Genomic DNA, 23,579 nt, shown 5'->3' with positions numbered 1-23,579 from the left:
ATTGAGTAGGGGAAGATGATGATGGTTGGTTAAACCAACCAGCTCTTGGTGTAAGTATTAAAACCAATTTTGCATATAGGTCTAGTATCTATAAATGTATTTTAATGTCACTTCCTTCTACTAGTGTTTTGGGACAAGGACAGAAGCCAAACATTTTTAGTGTTTGTGTTTTTAAAGACAGAAGCCAAACATTTTTAATGTTTATGTTTTTTTTAGGCCGTAGAGCTACTTTTTGATTTTTCAGTCATTGAATTTTCAATGGCGTTAAGTTAAACTGAAATTAAATAAAGTTTTTGGTGTCTAGTATGTTCAGTATATTTCCCTTTTCTAGATTTGTAGCTTTCATACAGTTTGAAAATCTAACATAGCAAAAGAAGATTTTTAACATGAGGAATTTGTTTTTAAGGATAATGGAAGATTAATGATAACATCCAGAATTTCTAATGATGTGTATAAGATTGCATTGTTGTTAATTACCTCTAATGTGAAAATTATCAAACCACTTCTTTTCAGTTTGTTGCCTTTCCCAGTTACCAGTTTCCTTATTTTTCTTTAGTATATATTAAAAAATAAAAAAGCAGTAGTAGTATAATTTGATGGAGAAAACCCTAGGCTGAGAGTGAGGAGTTTAAACAATACTGATTATATGGTTTACAGGCCAGTGTGACCTTGGGAAAGTCACTTTAATTTCTTTGTACCTCAGTGTCCTTGTCTGTAATACTTGTTCATCTACCTCATTTTGTTAGAATGACAGAATGTGAACACATTTAAAAAACAAAATGCAATGTCTTTAATAAAATTTTTGTAATATTAGGGGTATTTTACAGGGGAAATGTGGCAAATTGCGTAGTTATTTAATAAAAACCTATTGTACCACCCACTGTGGGTTTGAGCAAGACCTTACCAACTGGAAAACTTGTGGACTGCTTAGTCTACAGTGATTTAAACTCTGAAGATGCACTTATGGGTGATGTGATTCTTCCTTGGAATCCGAAGATGCAAGCACAGGATTGTTTTTGTACAAGCCAATGGCAGCAGTCCTGAGTGGTCTGGGATATTTCATCATTTTGTCATTTCACTAGTTTTGGTCTCATCTTTGTTTAGCAGAATACTAAGAGGCTTACCTTTCTCTTAAATTCTCATGCCAAGTGTTCACTTTACTTTAAACCAAAAACCCCACTTTTTTACCATGAATGGGTTTAATTGATTTAGATTTCAGAAATTGTCCAAGATAACATTAGGCACATTTTCTAAGTGATAAAATTTAACATTTAATCAGAATTCTGTGGTTTTTTCCACTAAATTGATTTTTGACTTATTTGGATTTATTTCTTACTTTGGTTTTCAGACTCATTCACCGAGGTTAATTCCACCACCTCAGCCACAACCACAGCCACAGCCGCAACCTCCACCTCCACCACCTCCGCCACCACCTCCTCAACAGCAGCCTATTAGAAGTCTATTCCAGCAGCAACAGCTACAGCCTCTGCTTCCCTTACAGCATCCACACCATCCTTCTCCTCCTCAAGGAATGCATATGCCTCCCCAAATGGAAACACCCAGAATAATGATGACTCCGCCACCAGTGACCCCTCAACAACCGAAGAACATACATATAAATCCACATTTCAAAGGAACAGTAGTAACCCCTGTGCAAGGTAAGTCTTTTTGGAATCATCTTTTATTGAGGGAAGAGCAAAAATGTGAATAGATAACTGTATCTGGTGAACTTTTCACTTCATTAAGTTAAAATTGTGACAAATGCTCTAAGCTACAGTAAATTTTCCTTTCTCTAAGCCTTGTATAGACTTTTTAGCCTTTTTAGCATGGGGTACTTTTAATTTTCAAATTAAAATGATTCATTTTTTAAAAAAATACAGCTTTTTTAGTGGTTACCTAGCTTTACTATCAATTTTTTTAAATTATTAATTTGTTTTCAGTGTTCTACAATCACTTCCATATATCTTAGATTTTTCCCCTTCCTCCCCCTTCTTCCCCACAACCTCCCTACTCCCTCCCTGCGACAGCATACAGTTTTATATAGGTTCTACACATACATTCCTATTAAATACATTTTCACTTTAGTCATGGTGCACAGAAGAGTTAAAATGAGTGGGAGAAATCATGAAACAACCAAAACATAATGCAAAAGAAAATGATCTGTTTCATTCTGTGATCGAATTCCATAGTTCTTTCCCTGGATGTGGACTGCATTTTGTCTTAAGAGACCGGAATTATTTAAGTCCTTACATTGCAGCGAAGTACTAAGTTTACCAGAAAAATGCCTTGCACATAGTGGTTGTTGCTGTGTACAAAGTTCTCCTGGTTTTGTTCCTTTCACTCAGCATCAGTTCATGTAAGTCTTTTCAGGCCTCTCTGAAGTCTTCCTGTTCATCATTTTTTTTTTTTATTTAACTTTTAACATTTATTTTCACACAATTTTGGGTTACAAATTTTCTCCCCTTTTATCCCCTCCCCCCCCCCCCAGACCCAAGCTTTCTAATTGCCCCTGTGACCTATCTGCTCTCTCCTCTATCCTCCCTCCCTGCCCTTGTCTCCGTCTTCTCTTTTGTCCTGTAGGGCCAGATAGCTTTCTTGACCCCTTAACCTGTATTTCTTGTTACCCAGTGGTAAGAACATTACATTTGGTCCTAACACTTTGAGTTCCAACTTCTTTAGCTCCCTCCCTCTCCACCCCTTCCCCTTGGAAGACAGGCAATTCAATATAGGCCATATCTGTTTAGTTTTGCAAATGATTTCCATACTAGTTGTGTTGTATAGGACTAACTATATTTCCCTCCATCCTATCCTGTCCCCCATTACTTCTATTTTCTTATGGTCCTTTCCCTCCCCATGAGTGTCGACCTCGGATTGCATTCTCCTCCCCGTGCCCTCCCCTCCATCCCCCCCCCCCCACCCTGCTTGTGCCCCTGTCCCCCACTCTCCTGTATTATGAGATAGGTTTTCCTATCAAAATGAGTGTGCATTATATTCTTTCCTTTAGTGGAATGTGATGAGAGTAGACCTCATGTTTTCCTCTTGCCTCCCCTCTTTATCCCACCACTAATAAGTCTTTTGCTTGCCTCTTTTATGAGAGATAATTTGCCCCATATAACTTCTCCCTTTCTCCTCCCAATATTTCTCTCTCACTGCTTGATTTCATTTTTTTTTTCTAAGATATGATCCCATCCTCTTCAGTTCACTCTGTGCACTCTGTCTCTATGTATGTGTGCGTGTGTGCATGTGTGTGTGTGTGCATGTGTGTGTGTGTGTGTACTCCCACCCAGTACCCAGATACTGAAATGTTTCAAGAGTTATAAATATTGTCTTTCCATGTAGGAATGTAAACAGTTCAACTTTAGCAAGTCCCTTATGACTTCTCTTTGCTGTTCACCTTTTCATGGTTCTCTTCATTCTTGTGTTAGAAAGTCAAATTTTCTTTCCAGCTCTGGTCTTTTCATCAGGAAAATTTGAAAGTCCTCTATTTCATTGAAAGACCATTTTTTCTCCTGAAGTATTATACTCAGTTTTGCTGGGTAGGTGATTCTTGGCTTCAGTCCTAGTTCCTTTGACTTCTGGAATATCCTATTCCATTCCCTTCTATCCCTCAATGTAGAGGGTGCCAGATCTTGTGCTATCCTGATTGTATTTCCACAATACTTGAATTGTTTCTTTCTAGCTGCTTGCAATATTTTCTCTTTCACTTGGGAATTCTGGAATTTGGCCACAATGCTCCTAGGAGTTTCTCTTTTTGGATCTCTTTCATGCGGTGTTCTGCGGATTCCTTGAATATTTATTTTGCCTTCTGGTTCTAGAATCTCAGGGCAGTTTTCCTTGATAATTTCATGGAAGATGATGTCTAGGCTCTTCTTTTGATCATGGTTTTCAGGTAGTCCCAGAATTTTTACATTGTCTCTCCTGATTCTATTTTCCAGGTCAGTTGTTTTTCCAATAAGATATTTCACATTATCTTCCATTTTTCGAATCTGCGCGGTATGTTCTGAGATATGTCTTTCTCATAAAGTCCTTAGCGTCCATCAGTACCATTCCAGTTTTGAAAGATCTATTTTCTTCAGTGAGCTTTTGAATCTCCTTTTCCATTTGGTTAATTCTGCTTTTGAAAGCATTCTTCTCCTCATTGGCCCCTTGCACCTCCCTTGCCAGCTGAGTTAGGCTAGTTCTCAAGGTGCCAATTTCTTCAAGATTTTTTTGGTTCTCCTTTAGCAGGGAGCTGATCTGCTTTTCATGCTTCTCCCTCATCCCTCTCATTTCCCTTCCCAGTCTTTCCTCCACCTCTCTAACTTGATTTTCAAAATTCCTCTTGAGCTCTTCCATGGCCCGAGCCCATTGGGTGGGCTGGGACACAGAATCCTCGATTTCTGTGTCTTTGCCTGATGGCAAGCATTGTTCCTCCCCATCAGAAAGGAAGGGAGGAAGTGTCTTTTCTCCGATAAAGTACCCTTCAATAGTTTTATTTCTTTTCCCTTTTCTTGGCATTTTCTCCAACCAGTGGCCTGACCTCTGAATGTTCTCCTCACACCCACCTCGCCTCCTGGTCCTCCCAGCCAGCGTTTGGGGACTGAGATTCAAATGCTGCTTCCTGCCTTAGGGTTTTTGGTGGGGGCAGGGCTGCTATTCAGTGTGAGATTAAGTTCAGGTGGTCAGGGGCAGGGCCGCCTCTCTGGCTCAGTTCCCTCAGGGGGTCTATGCACAGACCTTCCACAATGGATCCAGGCTCCCGCCCGTTTGGGGAGCCCCTGTCTGTAGCCGCCTCTCAGCTTCTATCTTCTGGGGGGGCCCGAGCCATGGGGGCACCCCACTCCCCTCTCAACCCGCCAAAGAGACTCTCTCACCTACCCCCGTCAGTCACCTGTTGGTGGGGGGGCTTGTGCCGCCGCTGGAGATCCCGTCTCTGGAGCCTTCTCAGATCTGTGCCTCTCGGAGCCGCGGCGGCCACCGCAAGTCCGGGCTGGGCTCCGCGTCTGCAGCGCAACGGACCTTTTGCGAGAGGTTTGCAGGTCCCTCTGTGGGTGGGGGGACCTGCGTGGCCGCTGGAGAGCCGTCCCCGTAGCCCTCTCGGATCTTTTCCTCACGGTGTCGTGGCTGCGGCAGGGCTGCCCTCTGCTCCCCGTCCTGGCGCCCAGTCCATGGCGCGAAGGACCCCCCGCGAGAGGTTTGCAGGTCTCTCCGGAGCAGAAATCTCCCTCGCTCCAATATTCCGTGGTCTCTGGGTGCAGAATTCGCCCTGGGTTGGTCCCCTCTAGCCATTCTGTGGTTTGTGGGTTCGGAGCTATGTGTATGTGTGTCTTTCTACTTCGCCATCTTGGCTCCGCCCCCATCATTTTTTATAATACAATAGTATTCCGTTACATTCGTATTCCACAATTTATTCAGCCATTCCCCAATTGATGGGTGTCCCCTTGATTTCCAGTTTGTGCCCATCACAAAGAGAGCTGCTATAAATATTTTTGTACATGTGGGACCCTTTCTCATTTTTATGATTTCTTGGGGATACAGTCCTAAAAGTGGTATTGCTGGGTCAAAGGGCATGCACATTTTTGTAGCCCTTTCAGCATAGTTCTAAATTGCTCTCCAAAATGGTTGGATCAGCTCACACCTCCACCAACAATTAGTGTTCAACTCTCCCACATCTTCTCCAACATTTATCATCTTCCAGTTTTGTCATGTTAGCCAATTTGATAAGTGTGATGTGGTATCTCAGAGTTGTTTTGATTTATGTCTCTCTAATCAGTAGTGATTTAGAGCATTTTTTCTTATGATTGTACAGAGCTTTAATTTCTTCCTCTGAAAACTGCTTGTTCATATCCTTTGACCATTTACCATTTGGAGAATGACTTGTATTCTTGTACATTTGACTCAGTTCTCTATATCTTTTAGAAATGAGACCTTTATCGCAGATGCTAGTTGCAAAAATTCTTTCCCAGTTTTCTACTTCCTTCCTAATCTTCGTTGCATTGGGTTTGGTTGTGCAAAAATTTTTCAATTTAATGTAATCAAAATTATCCATTTTGCACTTCATAATGCTTTCTCTTGTTTAGTCAAAAATTCTTCCCTTCTCCATAAATCTGATAAATACACAATTCCTTGCTCCACTTATTTGTTTATCGTATCAATCTTTATACCTAGACCATGTACCCATTTTACCTTTAAAGTATGTTTTCAGAGAATTGCTAAAGAAGTACATAATTATTATGTTCTATTAATTTTACATCACAAGTATTAGTGCAGTATTTTTAACAATGAATTTTAGGCTTTTATTAGCCACATAGTTTGCCATGTAGACCATGTTGATTCTGATCTTTAGAAACAAAGCTCATTTTCCAATAATTGTTATGTGAGTGATTATGGATAGCAAAGCTTAGTGAAATAAATTTTGTTGCCATGTGTAACTAGATGGGAGAAAATTTATATTTCATATGAAATTTAGTGAGCATTTATTGAATATCTACTATTTTTAAGGGGCTGGAGATGCAGTGACAAGAATGAAAAACAGTTCCTGTTCTTCATATTATCTTTATCAAAATTCACATCCATTTCTTTTGGAAGCTTAGCTACAACCTGTGGCAGAAGACTATCCTGTGAGATGGAACCAGTTAATTAACATTTACTCTGAATTATGGAGTTGCTAGTTTCTTGCTGTGCAAAGTGGTTTCAATTAGAAAGAGGGCTTTCCTATTCTTCATAGGAATTTTTGATAGTTCTTGTTGATATAGTAGCTCTGATGGCTTTTATGGCATGCAGATCATCCATAGTGGCACTGACATAGATGCACAGGGAACAAGTTAAGTGATTCTGACAAGTTTTTGACCAGTAATAGAATGAGAGAGGAAAGATAGTGACCAAAAATGAAACCATTTTTAATAGCAGATTTTTGCTTTAATCCCGTGGAAAGAATTAAAATTTATTTCCAACAGAGCCTGGCATTTGTTTCAGATGAATTGGATGTATCAAAGAAGGGCTGTTGAACATGATGCTACTTTCAATTGCTTTTGTGATTGTGGAACTGCATTAAATCTAATTTGTCGTATTAATTTTACTTATGTCTGCATCTGTTAATGTTACATATTTTCTTGTTTTATAAAAGCCAAGTAGCTAAATGGTCAGAAGCATGGCAAGTAAACTGACAGTTGGTTAGACACAAGCTTTTACATTAGTCCAATAGAAAAAAAGATTGCTAGAGCTTACTATGATTCGAGAAATAGCCTATGCTTCTGACAAGTATCTCAGAAGTCTTTTACAAATCAGCTAGTTGTTTTATCAGCTTGTAAACATTTTCTAGCCCTTCTCATTGTTGTATGATGCAAGTTAAAGCAGTGAACCATGATCATGGGCTAATAACAAAATACCCACATTCTGTTGTTGTTTTTGAAAAAACGTTTAATGCTACAGTTGTAGAATCCTATTGGCATGTATCTTTTCCTTGTGATCTTTCCACAGCTGGCCTTCAGATAGACAAATGGACTTTATGTATACTTTAGGACAGGATAAGATTGATTGGGCTTGAGTTAATTTGGTCATTCTACTACAGATCGACAAATTATCATCTTTGTTGTATGGGGCACTGAAAAGTTAAATAATTTGTACTTGGCCACACAGACAGTATATGCCATCTTTGAACTAGTTAGGATTTAATACCAAGTATCTTACAAACTGGTTTCCCTGGGCCAATGTGGAATTGAGTTCTTCCAACTTTTTTGGAGGTTATAGCATTACACATTTGGTCCTATTAAATATTTGTACTTTAATTATTTGTGGACATGAGGAAAATTGTAAATGTCTAGGTGAGATTCTCCCATTGACCAAATTGATTGTTGAATATTATAAGCACAGAAATGAAATGTCATAAATATTAAGTGTACTGCAAATCCATTTAGTTTATTTATCCATTACATTCTATCCTATATTTGTCACACATGTAGTATTATACATGATTGAAGACATTTAAATACATTTCATTATAAATGCAGCAGCACTGATTGTAGATAGTGCACACATACAACATAAATCTAACAGTGTAACAGTACAGTGTTGACACAGATAGCCTTCATACTCTTCCCTCATTTCTTCCTTGTCATTCTATTTACATCACAGATATCTGCAGAAACACTCCCCACCACATTCTCTTCAGTCTAGTGATACTAGTCTCCTGGTTGTGCCATGAACAAGACACGCTATTTCTTGGCTCCAGGGTATTTTTTCTGGCTGTCTCATGCCTTCCTTCTCATCTCCGTCTACTGACATCCCTGTTTTCCTTCAGGTCCCATCTAAGATCCCTTTTTTTACAGGAAGCCTTTCCCAAGTCCTCTTAATTCTGGTGCTTTCCTTCTCATAATCATTCTCTGTTTATCCTTTGTATAATTTGCTTTGTATACATTTGTTTGAGAGTTATTTTCCTTCATTTGTTGTAAGCTGCATGAGGAAGGGACTGTCTTCAATTGCTTTTTGTATCTCTATAGCTTAGCACAGTGCCTGGCACATAGTATATTTGCTAACTGATAATTAATAATAAATATTTGTTAATTGATTGTATAGCCTCCCTCCTCCTTGGCCTATGACTTCTAGAACACTTACATACTAAAATAGTTACATGTACAGTTCATCCCAACTATCTTTCGCCACTGTATACGCTGTAGAGTGTAAGTTCCATTCTTGCTTTCATCTTGAGATCCCATAGACTTGTTTGTTTGTTTGTTTTTAAACCAGTGAATAATGGCCAAGAATAAGTTCTCTATAGACTCTGGCCCGTTCTCCATCTCATGTCACATGGGGGTAGCTTGAGATCTATAGCATAGAGTGCCTAGGTTAAGAACTCAGTGTGGGAATCAAACGATTTTTAGAATGTCATTTTCTTTTTTAAACACTTGCTGTAAGCACAGTTACTTTTTTTCTCTTTTCTACATATTGATTTTCAGACCCATGTATCCTAACTAAAGAAAAGACTGAACCATTTTAACGATTGCTGGTTAAGGTACATACACTGCCACCTGCGGTATATTTTCCTAATGTTGTAGGTAATGGCTTTCTTTTTTTTCATTTTTTTATTTTTTATTATTTTTTTTTTAATTTATTTATTTAACTTTTAACATTCATTTTCACAAAATTTTGGGTTACAAATTTTCTCCCCTTTTATCCCCTCCCCCCCCCCAAACACCAAGCATTCTAATTGCCCCTATGACCAATCTGCTCTCTCTTCTATCATCCCTCTCTGCCCTTGTCTCTGTCTTCTCTTTTGTCCTATAGGGCCAGATAGCTTTCTATACCCCTTTACCTGTATTTCTTATTTCCTAGTGGCAAGAACATTACTCAACAGTTGATCCTAACACTTTGAGTTCCAACTTCTTTACCTCCCTCCCTCTCCACCCCTTCCCTTTGGAAGGCAAGCAATTCAATATAGGCCAAATCTGTGTAGTTTTGCAAATGACTTCCATAATAGTGGTGTTGTATAAGACTAACTATATTTCCCTCCATCCTATCCTGTCCCCCATTACTTCTATTCTCTTTTGATCCTATCCCTCCCCATGAGTGTTGACCTCAAATTGCACTCTCCTCCCCATGCCCTCCCTTCTATCATCCCCCCCACCCTGCTTATCCCCTTATCCCCCACTTTCCTGTATTGTAAGATAGGTTTTCATACCAAAACGAGTGTGCATTTTATTCATTCCTTTAGTGGAATGTGATGAGAGTAGACTTCATGTTTTTCTCTCACTTCCCCTCTTTATTCCTCCACTAATGATTCTTTTGCTTGCCTCTTTTATGAGAGATAATTTGCCCCATTCAGTTTCTCCCTTTCTCCTCCCAATATCTTTCTCTCTCACTGCTTGATTTCTTTTTTTTTTTTAAGATATGATCCCATCCTCTTCAATTCACTCTGCGCACTCTGTCTCTATGTATGTGTGCGTGTATGCATGTGTGTGTGTGTAATCCCACCCAGTACCCAGATACTGAAATGTTTCAAGAGTTACAAATATTGTCTTTCCATGTAGGAATGTAAACAGTTCAACTTTAGTAAGTCCCTTATGACTTCTCTTTGCTGTTCACCTTTTCATGGTTCTCTTCATTCTTGTGTTTGAAAGTCAGATTTTCTTTTCAGCTCTGGTCTTTTCATCAAGAATGCTTGAAAATCCTGTATTTCATTGAAAGACCAATTTTTCCCCTGAAGTATTATACTCAGTTTTGCTGGGTAGGTGATTCTTGGTTTTAGTCCTAGTTCCTTTGACTTCTGGAATATCCTATTCCATGCCCTTCGATCCCTTAATGTAGAGGCTGCTAGATCTTGTGTTATCCTGATTGTATTTCCACAATACTTGAATTGTTTCTTTCTAGCTGCTTGCAATATTTTCTCCTTGACCTGGGAACTTTGGAATTTGGCCACAATGTTCCTAGGAGTTTCTCTTTTTGGATCTCTTTCAGGCAATGTTCTGTGGATTCCTTGAATATTTATTTTGCCCTCTGGTTCTAGAATCTCAGGGCAGTTTTCCTTGATAATTTCATGAAAGATGATGTCTAGGCTCTTCTTTTGATCATGGCTTGCAGGTAGTCCCAAAATTTTTAAATTGTCTCTCCTGGATCTATTTTCCAGGTCAGTTGTTTTTCCAGTAAGATATTTCACATTATCTTGCATTTTTCCATTCTTCTGGTTTTGTTCTGTGATTTCTTGCTTTCTCATAAAGTCCTTAGCCTCCATCTGTGCCATTCTAATTTTGAAAGAACTATTTTCGTCGGTGAGCTTTTGAATCTCCTTTTCCATTTGGCTAATTCTGCTTTTGAAAGCATTCTTCTCCTCATTGGCTTTTTGAGCCTCTTTTGCCAATTGAGTTAGGCTAGTTTTCAAGGTGTTAATTTCTTCAACACTTTTTTGGGTCTCCTTTAGCAGGGAGCTGATCTGCTGTTCATGCTTTGACTTCATGTCTCTCATTTCTCTTCCCAGCTTTTCCTCCACCTCTCTAACTTGATTTTCAAAATTCTTTTTGAGCTCTTCCATGGCCTGAGCCCTTTGGGTGGGCTGGGACACAGAAGCCTTGATTTCTGTGTCTTTGCCTGATGGTAAGCATTGTTCTTCCTCATCAGAAAGGAAGGGAGGAAATGCCTGTTCACCAAGAAAGTAACCTTCTATAGTCATTTCTTTTCCCTTTTCTGGGCATTTTCCCAGCCAGTGACTTGACCTCTGAATATTTTCCTCACACCCACCTCGCCTCCTGATCCTCCCAGCCAGCGTTTGGTGTCTGAGATTCAAATGCTGCTTCCAGCCTCAGGGCTTTTGGCGGGGGCAGGGCTGCTGTTCAGTGTGAGATTAAGTTCAGGTGCTCAGGTGGGGGCACGGCTGCCTCACAGGGCTTAGTTCCCTCAGGGGGTTTATGTGGAGACCTTCAACAATGGATCTGAGCTCCTGCCTGCTTGGGGAGCCCCTGTCCACCACCGCCTCGCCTCCCGAGGGGGCCCGAGCCATGGGGGCACCCCACTGCCCTCTCTTGACCCGCCAAAGAGACTCTCTCACCAACCCCCGTCACCTGTGGTTGGAGGGACTTGTGCGGCTGCTGGAGATCCCGTCCCTGAAGCCCGCTCGGATCTTTTCCTCTCGGTGCCGTGGCCTCGGCAGGGCTGTACTCAGTTCCTAGTCCTGGCGCCCAGTCCGTGGCGCGAAGGACCTTTTGCAAGAGGTTTGCAGGTCTCTCCGGAACAGAAATCTCCCTCGCTCCAATGTTCTGTGGCCTCTGGGTGCAGAATTTGCCATGAGTTACTTCTTTGTAGATGTTCTATGGGTTGTGGGTCGGTAATGGCTTTCTGAAAATTTTGAGTCCTTAGTAACATTGTGTTGTGTAACGCTAAGTGCTTGAGGATGATCTGGTATGTGGAATGTTCATTGTATGTCATGCTCCATGGGCCACTCTTAAACTGATGATGGTAAAGTGGGATCCTTGATTGGAAACTATAGAGTACAGAATTTCATGACAGTATATCAAACACTCTGTTGCCTCTACCCCTCTCCAGTAGTTATTTCTGCTGTTACTCAGTGACTTGAGATTACAAAGCCAAATCCCAAGTTAGTACCAGTCAGGAAAGCTTTATGCGTTCTATGATGGGACTTCCCACGTATTCAGTCTTCCATCAGGTTGCAGATGTCTTCCTCTTCAGGTTTTATGCCATGCCTAGGGGTCAAGACCAATGCCTGGCACGTAATTAGTTCTTAATAAATGGCTGTTGATTGATTGATGGATGTTGGCAGTGACCATGGTTTACCAGCACAGTGCTAGTAGTGATCTCTAGTCCTTGTATATTTTTCATCCCTCGATATTTTATGCATTTTGTTGGTATTTGAAATGGGGATTTCCTTTTCTATTATTGCTTCTTGTGTTTTTAAAATTATTATATATAGAAATGCTGTTGATTTTTGAAGATTTATTTTGTAACATGAAACTTTGTTGACAGTATTGATAGTCTCAATTAGTATTTTTGCTGATTGTCTAGCATTTTCTAAATAAATCATACCATCAGGAAATAGGAATAGTTTTATCTCTTCTTTACCTAGCTTCACGACTTTAATTTCTTTCTCATGTCTTATTGCTGTTGCTAGAATATCCATAACTATATCAGATAATAGAGGGGAGAGTTGCTGTCCTTGCTTCACTCCTGTACTTGTTGAAAAAGACCAGAATATCCCCACCACATATGATGCTTGCTTTTGTTGCAAGATAAGGTGACCATGGGTGTGCTAGTGCTCTGAGCCTTCCATCTTCTGCTGTATGTAGCACGTTGTCTAAAGAAAGGCTCCCAGGGGCCAGGACAGGTATCTTTCATCTGTCTCAGTCAGTCATTTGTATCTATATCAGTTGTGCCTCTTGCTGCCAGCCTAATCTCCTACCTGCGTTGTGAAGAACAGCAACAGCGCTCCCTCCATCTTCAGACCTCCCATCTCCCATCTTCTGCTTTGCTTGTCTTTTGAGGGGAGAGGAGTGGTGCCCTGCACTCAATGATAAACCTTCTCACATATGGTTGTACCCTTCACATTCCAGGGACTCTGAACTCCTGTAGGTCATCATCTAAACCTCCCTCAACATTCCCATCCCACCAGTCCTCCCACCCCAAAGTATCATGCTAACTCCACCTAGTCCTTCCATTATATCCTCTGGAATGCTTGTTCCATAGGGAACAGACTTAACTTCATTTTAAATCTTTTCTTTTCCCACTCTTTCTGTCTACTACCTCTTAATGAAATCTGGATTTCCCCTGATGACACAATCTCCCTGATCATTCTTTCCAGTATTGGCTTCACCTTCACTCATTCTCCTCAGTTCATGGTTTGAGGAGGGGAATTGAAATACTCTTTACTCCCCATTGGCACTTCAGATTGTCTCCTTTCCTTCATTATTCGTTAGCCTCCCTACCATTAAGGTTCATGCTATTTATATCTACCACCCACTCAAAATTTTGGTAGCCATTGTCTACAGATGCTCAGGTTAGTCTCTTGCTTTCCTTGTTTAAGTTTGATATTGGCTTGCAACTTTTCTTTCTTCTCCACCTCCTGATCTGGTACTCGGGGACTTTAGCATATGTCTTGATTCTCGCTCAAATTCCCTAACCACTCAGTTCCTCAGCCTACTCTTCTCCCATGAACTTCTCCATTCCACACACAAAGATGATCATACCCTTGATCTTGCCATCTTCCTCTGTGTTCAAGAGTGTATCACTCTGCTGAAAAACTCTGAAATCTGTTCATCCAACCATAACTAACTAGCTTTTCACCTCTCCCTCTGCCTTCTCTTATATGATCCTACTTTTCATTCACAGTATGACTTCTAATCCGTTGATCCCTCAGTTCTCCTCTAGGCCATCTCCTTTGCACTAGACACTCCTCTTCTCCCCATCTTGACTCCTTGGTGAACCAGTTCAACTCTACATTCTCCTCTTTTCTTGAATTCCCCACTCCTTTAATCATATCACTGATTACACCCAGTCAAGCCTTGGCCCTAGATCACTTCTGCCACTTATATTTGTGCCTACACGTGCTGATAATGAAGGTGGAGAAAATCATGCAACTGTCCTGAGTCCACTGTGGATTTATGTGACATAATCTCAGCTGGACCCTGGGCCCTCCCTGCTAATGGGCAGTCTTACTGTATCTCCCTAATTATCTTGCTCTCTCGCTCTCCACAGCGGCTCTCCAAACATTTTCATTCCTCCTTAAACGCCTTATGTCTTTGCTCCTCCCCCCTTTCTCTCACCTGAGAAACTTCCTCATGTTTTCATATTTCAGTACCCCTCTAAGGCTGACAAGTTTACATTCTTGGAAAAATATGGAAGTCATTCGCCATGTGTTCCTACTTCTCCACTCTTATTCATCTCCTATCACTCAGGTGCTTTCTGCCAATATCTCCTCTTTCACCCTGCCTCACATGGTGAAGTGACATTACCAAGGCTATTGTGTTCAAGAATCAGTCCCATTCCATCCTGTCTCTTCCAACAGATTGTCCTCTCTGTCACCTCTTCTCTTTTCATTTATTTTTTCTTTCTTTTAAAATTTTTTTTCTCATTTTTAAAATGAATTTATTTGTTTTCAGTTTTCTACTATCACTTTCTTAGATTTTCTCCCCCTCCTTCTGTGAAATGGCATGCAATCTTCTATGGGTTCTTTATTAACCCTCAAAAGACATTAATATGCCATGTATATGGTCATATCAGCATTAGTACCTACATTTTATTGCTAGACTCTTGTATTGTTTGACAAGATGTAATCTTACTGAGGTCAACCTCTATAACCATGTCCCAAACTTTCATCATCTATAATACATCACAGTAGTTAATATCCATAATAATGGACTTGAATTATTCGCAAAATGTTATCTTACCTTTTCTATATTTTATTTCAGAAGGCAAGGGCAAGGCAGGGAAAAAGGCTGAACCTGCCCAAGTATACATGGAAGAAATAGGTGCTAGAGGGGACAATTCTGAAATTATGCAACTTAAATGTCACCTCCTGCAAGAAACCTTTCTTAGTCCCCGCTTAATGTTAGTGCATTCCTTCTGTTATCCCCAGTTTAGACTGTATGTGCCTTGTCTGAACATACTTGTTTTCATGTTGTCTCCTCCATTAGATTGTGAACTCCCTTGAACAAGGAATGTTTTTGCCTTTTTGGGGGGTATCTGTAACACTAGGACAGTTCCTGGTACATAGTAGGTGCTTAATAAATTCTTATTGACTTTTTTTTTTTAATTTGAATTAAGAAGTTCTATTTTCAGTTCTGTATCAAAGAAGGCAGAGAAATAAAAGCCTCTGAAGAATCACTGACAAGTACTGACCCATTTACCTGCAGTTCTTGTCTATAAAATTATGAGAATGGTCTATGTGCAGTCTTGATTTTAAAAAAGAAGGGGCAGGAGGTACCAAGTATTCACAGCTGATTTTCTATCGTAGACCATCTTATTTGTGGTCATCTATGCAGCTGATTATGCAAAGTATCCCTGTCTTTATCATTTGTTGATTTTAAGAAAATGTTTGACTCAGCAAAATGTAACCTTAAGAACTCTCCTTATGCAAGTTGCTTCTCTTCTACATGTTAGATTTATGCAAAATTCCATGTCAGTCTTGACTGTGGAGATGACTCAAGTGCTCTGGGGAACGTTGTTATCACCCAGGGTATCAGACAGGGAAGTGTGTTTAGTGCTTATGCATTTGACTACAATAGTAGCTGAAGAGCGAGAGCCTTTGCCTTTTGAGGGATCAGGAAAGGCTGCATGCAGACAAAATGGTGCCTTAGCTATATCTTAGAGACTTTACTTCCTAAGTGCGGGTAAAATCCACAGTAGTGTGAAAAATAGTTTGTTTTTATAGGGTAAGTGACTATAGCAAAGTGGATGGGAAAAAAATGAGATTTGTTATATTAACCCTAGTTTCAACACTTAATTAATTAGCCACATGACCATGAGCAAATCACTTGAGGAACTTTTTTTTAATCTATAAAATAAAGTTTGAGTTTCATACTTTGCAAAACTTTTGTGTATATAGTACTCTGTAAACTTGAAAGGGCCATATTAACTTGAGTTTATATCCTTGGTCTTATTTTGGACAAATATTTCTGATGGTCGTTGAGTTCTGCCTATAATTAGGGAGGAGATGAAGATTGAGCTGGATTTGCACTTAGCAAATTATGTTATATTTTCAGTAGTTCCAAACTGTTTCTGCTGTAAAAATGATGTTATCTTGATCACCTGTATTCTGTTGATGAAACCAAGTGATTGCAAATTCTAGGATATTTTGATCTTAGAAGAATTAAGCTCATAAACAATGATGGAAAGATGCATGTTGGGTATGTGCATGTCATTGATATGTCCCTTGCACCTTCCTCTCAGTGTTATTGTGAGGATTAAATTAGATAATATTTGTAAAGTACTTGGCTCAGAGTAGGTTTTAATAATTGCTTGTTCCCTCCCTTTTCTCTCCTAATAGGGTTTGGAAAGGAAGGGTAGCATTGACTCACTGCTACTGTTATGGTTTCATGGTGTGTTGTGGTGGCACCATCTGAAGAATTCAGAATCAGACCATCTCTAATCTACATATAGGCATTTATTGAAGATCAGCACCCCTCAGAAGTGGTCTAGGTTCCAAGAGGAATCAGCAACTTAGACAAGACAGACAATTTTATAGTGTAATGATGCTGATTACACAACGGAAATTATGAATATTAAAGAGACAGGAGGGATTTGTTAAGGGATTAGGTAATGGGTAGAGTCCCTTTTATGTTTTGATGGTCAAACATCCAGGCATGCTGCTTTCCAGTTGGCTAGCTATTGTGGTCCTGCCTGATCAAGATGGATAGTTGGATAGTTAAGTGTTGTGGTCCTGTCTTGGACTAAATGGATGATGTGGTTGTGGTGGAGTACAAGAATACACCTGTTCAAATATGTGAATTGGATCTGGGAGTCGTGACTGTATTGAGTCTGGGGGCCTGTATAGTTAAAGCTAGATTGTGTGGTTAAATCAGGACATAAATGCTATTCATTGGGACCCATAAGGAAGTTAGAATCTTGGGGCTGGAGGCAACTTTATTATGATCCCATCATAATAAATAACTCCATCACTCAGGAACCTCTAATATGAATAGGGAAATACAACTTCATTTTGATGCTGCTCATTTTTCATGGTGTTTATCGTGTATAGGTTATAGTGTTAAACATGGTGTTTCTGGCTGCTTGGAGTATTTTTTCTTTTGACTGGGAAGCTTTGGTTTGGGACTATGGTGTTGCTGGGCGTTTTCATTTGGGATGGTCAGTGGATTCTTTCTTTTTCCACTTTGCCCTCTGGTTCTAAGAGATTTGGGAAATTTTCTTTTAAGATTTCTTGAAATACAATGTCCAGGCTCTTTTTTTTTGGTCATGATATTCAGATTGTTCAACAATCCTTAAATTTTTCTCCTTGATCTGTTTGCCTGGTCAGTTGCTTTCACTATGAAATACTTTACATAATTTTCTGGTTTTTGTTTTTTTTTTCTTATAATTTTGACTTCGTTTTAATATTTCTTCTTGCCTTATGAAGTTATTTTCTATTTGGTTGTTTTGAATTTTCAGGGTATTTGTTGCTTCAGTAAGGTTTTGTACCTCTTGTGTCAAGCTCTTTCTAGTTCTTCCATGGTTCTTTTCTAACTTTTTTGGCAAGTACTCTTATCCTATTTATGAAAACATTTTAAACCTTTTTTTTTTTTTAACTCTTACTATAATAAAGTTACTTCTTTTGCTGGCCCATTCTTCCATCCTACTTCTGGATTTGGGACTTGATGTTTGGGGATAGGCTTTGTGGCACTTCTGGAGGGAATGCTTGGGTTGGTCCCTTTGCTCCTACTTTGTTGGGGATTTCAGGGAAAAACTGTGGACCTGAAAGCTTTTGGTGCTCCTTAAGTGGTGTGGTTCAGGGCAAAGTCTGATGGCTGATCCTGTGCCCTCCCCACCCCTCAAGTCTACCCCAAGCTCTGCAGGTTCCTTGCAGTAGAAGAATGGTGCTGGACTCTGTCTCTTATCAACTAACTGGAAATCTTTTTTGGTTCAAAATAGCAAAATTTTAGATTCTCCTTTGGTTTGGGATTCCTGCCTTGATTATTTCTTTGCAGTCTGGCCTAGATGCTGGAAAAGAGAACCTAATCTGCCCTTGGAAACCTGAGCCACATCACTGCTCTTAATGAATTCTGAACTTTCTCTATATTTAGCTCTATGCCTCCCTACCCAGAATCCCCACTGCCCTGCACAGACCCCTCTATCAATCTGCTCTGAATCTAGAACTGGGTAATCGGTAACAAAACTGCCAGTTCACACCTGTTCTCATCACAGTGCACATACATACTGCCTCATCCCTCAATGCCCCCCCCCCCCCATTCTGGAACCCCGTTTTGTCCTGATACACAGCTTCTCCTGATGCTGGGGTGCTACCTGCACAATATGGTTCTGGCTGACTTTGTACCCAGTGTCTTCAGACCTCACTAGTGTCTCCCTTTGATGAGCTGGGGCTGGACAAAGAGCTCACTGTGAGTTTTTCTGGATTATCCTACTAGAATTCCATCTGGTACAGAGGGTACCCTACTGTACTCCTTTCTGTCACTTCACCATTTTGACTCCCTTTTAGACTATGTTTTCCTGTTGGACATTTCAAACCAGAAGTTGCATAGACAACTTGAGTTTAACATGTACAGTTCAATCGTCCTCCCTCAAACATGCAAACCTACCCCTTTCCCAGTTTTCCTGTTTCTATTAAGGGAAACAACTATCTTTTTAATCACCAAAATTTGCCACTTTAGCATTATCCTTAACTCCTAACTCTCACACCCAACATATGCAACTAGTCAAAATTTTGTTGCTTCTACCTCTTGCATACATCTCTTTTTTTATTACTTAAACAGCCACCACTTTAGTTTAGACCCTCATCACTCTTGTAATGACCTGCTTAATGACTTTTTTCTCTGCCTGCAGTGATTCTTCATTTGAGTCTATCTTTTACATTATTTGTTAAAGTTATTTGTTAAACTCAGTTATGATCATGCCCCTCCTCATTTTAATAAACTCCAGTGTCTCCCTGTTTTATTTCCTATAAAATCTTGACTTTTAATGCTTTTCATAATCTGGCCCCAACCTGCCTTTCCATCTCCATTGCATATGATTCCCCTTCCAACACTGTCTGATCAAGCTAGACTAGAATTCTTTCTGTTCTTGACACATTGCAGTCCATCTCCTGTTTCCTGGCCTTTCCACTGAATTTCCTTCATGTCTGGAATGCCTGTTTGCCTTACCTTGTAGAATCATTTACTTTGTTGATGATTCAGCTGAAGCTTGACCTTCTATTTTCCTGATTCCCTCCTCCCTACAATTGTGCAGGTGCCTCCTTAAACTACTGTGTATTTATTTATTTTTTAATTCTAGATATACTTAGGTACATATATGTTGTCTCCTCTGAGAGAATGTACATTTTTTTTTGGATTACTTCAAGGATTATTTCAATTTTTTTCTTTGGATGCTCTGTGCCTAGCATAGTTCTTGGCTCATTTATAAGTTGCCTGTTCGTTGATTGGGCCTCTGAGCTTTGCTACCTTTTTCTCTGACATCTGCAGCTTGTTAGCAATGACAGTTTACATGCTAGAAATGTGTAGAAGACAATAGTGAAGATCTTTGTGTGTCAGCTAAAGGAGATGGAGCTAGTTGTGTGACCAGAGTGAGATCCAGGAATGGAGTGGATTTCACTGGATATCACCTACTAAAAAAATTTTAAAGCAAAACTTAGATGACCACCCAGGCAAGTTGGAGAGAAGATTCTTGTTCCAGGTAACCTCTGAGGACTCTTTTAGCTGAGATATCTGATGCTATGACTTGATATTTTGGATTCCATGTCTAGAATTAAGCAATATTGATGAATTTGTATAGCACATTTTGTACTTTCTGACATGTTCCTTTATAATTTATTTACTTCCTTTCTTCAACTAGATCTCATGTTACTTGAGGGCAGTATTTTGTTTACTGGTACACAATGCAATCCCTGAGATAGAGTATTTATTGTTATTCAGTAGATTTTCAATTATTTTGGATTCTTTATGACTCCATTGAAATTTCCTTCTCCCGTTCATTTTGCAGATGAAGAAACTGAGGCTAACAGAATTAACTGATTTGCCCAGGGTCACATAGCTAGGAAGTATTTGAGGTGAGATTTGAACTCAGGAAGATGAGTCTTTGTGATTCTAGATTCGGCACTCAATCCAGTGTGCCATCTAGCTGCCCTCAGATAGAGTAAGCATTTAGTAAAAGGTTGTTGAACTAATTAGGTGAAATAGAAAGAAAAAAAATATTTTAGTTCAAACTACGAACAGTAAAATTCAAAACTCTACAAATTACTCTCTTGGGAGGAATGACCTTTCTGCCCTCTCCTTTCCTTACCCTTCTCCCCCTTTAAACTTTTTCTGGCAGCAGGTCTTTGCATCTTTTTTTTTAAATGAGGGAGCTTCTCTGAGTCACATTTTCAGAGATTGGCTTAACGAGCCTAGTAGCACTTTGATGTTTGAACTATGGAATCTTGTTAAATAAGAAGCTTAATGTGCTGAATTCCATGAGTAACTGAGGTGGGGAGGTCATTTAATAATTGAAAAATTAATTTTTTTCCTCTCATACCCTCAATTATTGTATTTTTAAGATTTATTTTCTCCTAATTTTCGGGTGTCTCCAAACACAACAACTGCTTGCTATGTGAAGTTTAGAATAGAACTTGTTTGCAAAATTCCATGTGTAATTGTATTTTGTTTTTATAAAACCACAATATTTAAGCTCCAGAATTTTTTTTAAAAGCGCAGTAGTATGTAACCCACTTAATGACAATTTATGAAATTATCCTGTATTTTAAATGGACTAATTAAAGTATATGATACTTCTTTCTAATTAGTAGGCTTCCTTATAAAAATTGTTTCTATTGTAGTTTGATTTTCTTTTTCCTCTGATTAACAAAAAGTTACTTGTACTTAGATTTTGGGGTGATTGCGAGCACCAGAAATGAAATTCTTTCGTGTTCTTTTAGCTATATTTGAAAAATAGGAAATGAGTCATCTCCTCAAGAAAAATGAAATCTTATAAATATTTAACTAGTGAAATCTAAATTTCTTATTACCATTTAAAATATTGGGGGGCTTTCTTTTTTAAAAAAATGTGTGTGGGGTGCTCAAATTTGTGCCAACTTTCAACTCTTTACCTGTTTGGTAAATTGCATTATTTCTTTTTGTACCGTTGTTAACCAAAACAAATTCACAACAAAAGGTGTTTTTCTTCTTTTAGTGCCCCTGTTACCAGTACCCAGCCAGCCCAGACCTGCTGTAGGACCCCAGAGATTCCCAGTGAGTAGCAGCTGGTCCTTCTGCTGTGATATGGATAAGCATACATTTGCAAAGAAATATTAATATAGCAAATAAAAGTGGCTCCAGCTAAATATAATTTTAAGGATTTGTAAATATTGACAATAATCTGTGCAGTTGAAAATGTTTGTTAAAAGCTTAAGGTCAATGGATTTTTGAGAGCAGAATTAATTTTGTTTAACTGTAAAATTGTTGGATCAGAGTCACCAGTGGGAAGTTCAAATGTGTTTTAGTTTAAAGAATATGGATTTTGATTTTATTATTGCCTCCTTGTATTAGGTGCAAAGATCCTTCTGTTATTAAAAGTTGTCGCGTGTGTGTGTGTAGACATACACATGTATGTGAAATTTAACAAATTGGGTTTTTTTGAAACAAAAAAAGATGCTCAGTCATTTGATTTAACAGCATTTCAGAAAATAAATTTTAAAGTATATTTTAGAACTTTTCCTTAGTTTCTTTCATTTTTCTGGCAATTGCTTTGTTGGAAAAATATTTCCTTGAGTTTCCTATACAATGTTTTATAAGGCTTTTATTATAGTTGGTAATTATGAGTTCAGAAAACAAGTAAGAGTATGTAGATATGTAGTTATATTGAACAAAAAATAACCCTAAAATATGAGGAAAGACCTTTTAAATACTTAAATTGCAAAAGTCCACAGAAAATAAAAATAGATCTACCTCTGTCTATAAATATATCAAAAGTAGATTCAACTATCTAGTGCTTTTTAAACCATAAAATGCTATGTAAATGAGTTATTTCATTGCAGTTATTTCAATTCAATAGTGTTTTATTATTTATTATTCTTAACTGTTGTTATTGTTCAAGTAAGTACCGTTTGGTGATTTATGGGATTGTTTTCTAAAGTAATATTTCTGAAATACTGATGATTCTTAAAACTGTTCGTCCAGTCAGTAGAAAACTTTGTAAATGTTTCAAATAGTGAAAATAAGCAAAGAAAAAAGCATTTGTTTTTCCTTCACATGATTTATTAAATCTTTTTATAAACCAGTGAATTATTTTATTTTGGAGTAAGCATTTCTGTGCTTTAAATTGCAGAATATATATTTTTTGATGAATAGGTTTGAAAGCTAACTTACTGAAGAGCAGAAATATTTTGAGCACTTTTGAAGTACTTTACAGTATTTTGTATGAAAAAATTTCAAGGTGTGTGTCTAAACTGTTATTGAAGTAATTTTCATGGTTATTTCACTATCATTACAGCAATAATAATATGATATATTCTAAAATTCAAAATGGACAAGAAATTGTAAACAGGGAATAGCCGTAAGTCAATACTGTAATTGATAGCTTTGTAAAAATGTGTTTATAGCAACTATAAAATTAGAAGAGTCACTTTTAATTTTCATTTGTGTTTTTTCCAAATGTACTTCAATAAATTTTAAGTGATAATTTAGAGGTAAAAAGTCAGATAAGCCTTAGAGTACAATGCAGTTAATATTTTAAATTTCATTAGAAATTTAGATTTTCTGATTATTGTATTTGGAATATGAGAATCGCCCTTTTCCAAAAAAAGCATTCTCAGAAACAATGCTAATTGTTTCTGGATTTGGATGTGCTTCCCTCCAGTGATTTAGAGAATTAAGTGATAATAAACTTTAGTGTCTGTTTGGAGATATTTAATAATATTTAGGAGGTATTGGCTCTCCTTTCTTTGGTTTCTTAAACATGAAAAGCTCTGTCTTCCACCTAAATCAGGCGGGATTTCTGTCTTACAGGCCATTGCTCTACTTTACTCTGAAGCCCATCTTCTTAAAGTAATTATATCTCGACACCTGTTTCATTATATTGAAGGCCTTTTCAAAGTGACATTCAGAATATTGTGTAAAGGAAAAATACTTTTATTATGGTTACAACTCTCCCTTTTTTCATGTACCTTTTAGTTTGTCTTTTTTGGGTTACATTTATTTTCTCTCCACTATTACTTAATTAAACCTGATTGATATCATGAAATACTAGTCACAACATTTCTTAGATATAACTTAAACCAAATAATAGCTTCAAACAGTGAAATTAGGTACATATAGTTAATCTCACTTGGGAATGAAATTATAGAGAATTGACATCACACAGTTGCTAATATTGGGTATGTTTCACTTCACAAAACAAACAAACAAGGGAAAAAACCCTCTTATATAAAGATAAAAATTAGGTACTCTGATAAATCAGAGTGGTGT

General features: G+C 38.4%; 1 protein-coding gene and 1 long non-coding RNA gene across 14 annotated transcripts in view; one reads left to right on the top strand and one right to left on the bottom strand.

The window, feature by feature from the left end:
• Window positions 1–23,579, top strand: part of RBM33 (RNA binding motif protein 33) — a 178,356-nt gene that overhangs the window by 56,510 nt on the left and 98,267 nt on the right. For all 12 annotated transcript variants that reach the window (XR_011976745.1, XM_072652119.1, XM_072652116.1 and 9 more), the window contains 2 exons: window positions 1,349–1,658; window positions 21,307–21,365. Coding sequence is in view for 11 of the 12 variants with exons in the window: in XM_072652119.1 (XP_072508220.1) it covers window positions 1,349–1,658; window positions 21,307–21,365 (369 nt within the window). In the remaining variant the exon portion in view is untranslated. The remainder of the gene's footprint in view (window positions 1–1,348; window positions 1,659–21,306; window positions 21,366–23,579) is intronic.
• Window positions 1–23,579, bottom strand: part of LOC140532945 (uncharacterized) — a 77,791-nt gene that overhangs the window by 41,687 nt on the left and 12,525 nt on the right. The gene's annotated exons all lie outside the window — the stretch shown is intronic.

The sequence above is a fragment of the Notamacropus eugenii genome, chromosome 3, assembly GCF_028372415.1.
Source record: "Notamacropus eugenii isolate mMacEug1 chromosome 3, mMacEug1.pri_v2, whole genome shotgun sequence".
Lineage (NCBI taxonomy): Eukaryota > Metazoa > Chordata > Mammalia > Diprotodontia > Macropodidae > Notamacropus > Notamacropus eugenii.
Note: the sequence above shows the minus strand (reverse complement) of the source record. Positions and strands in the feature narration are given on the sequence as shown.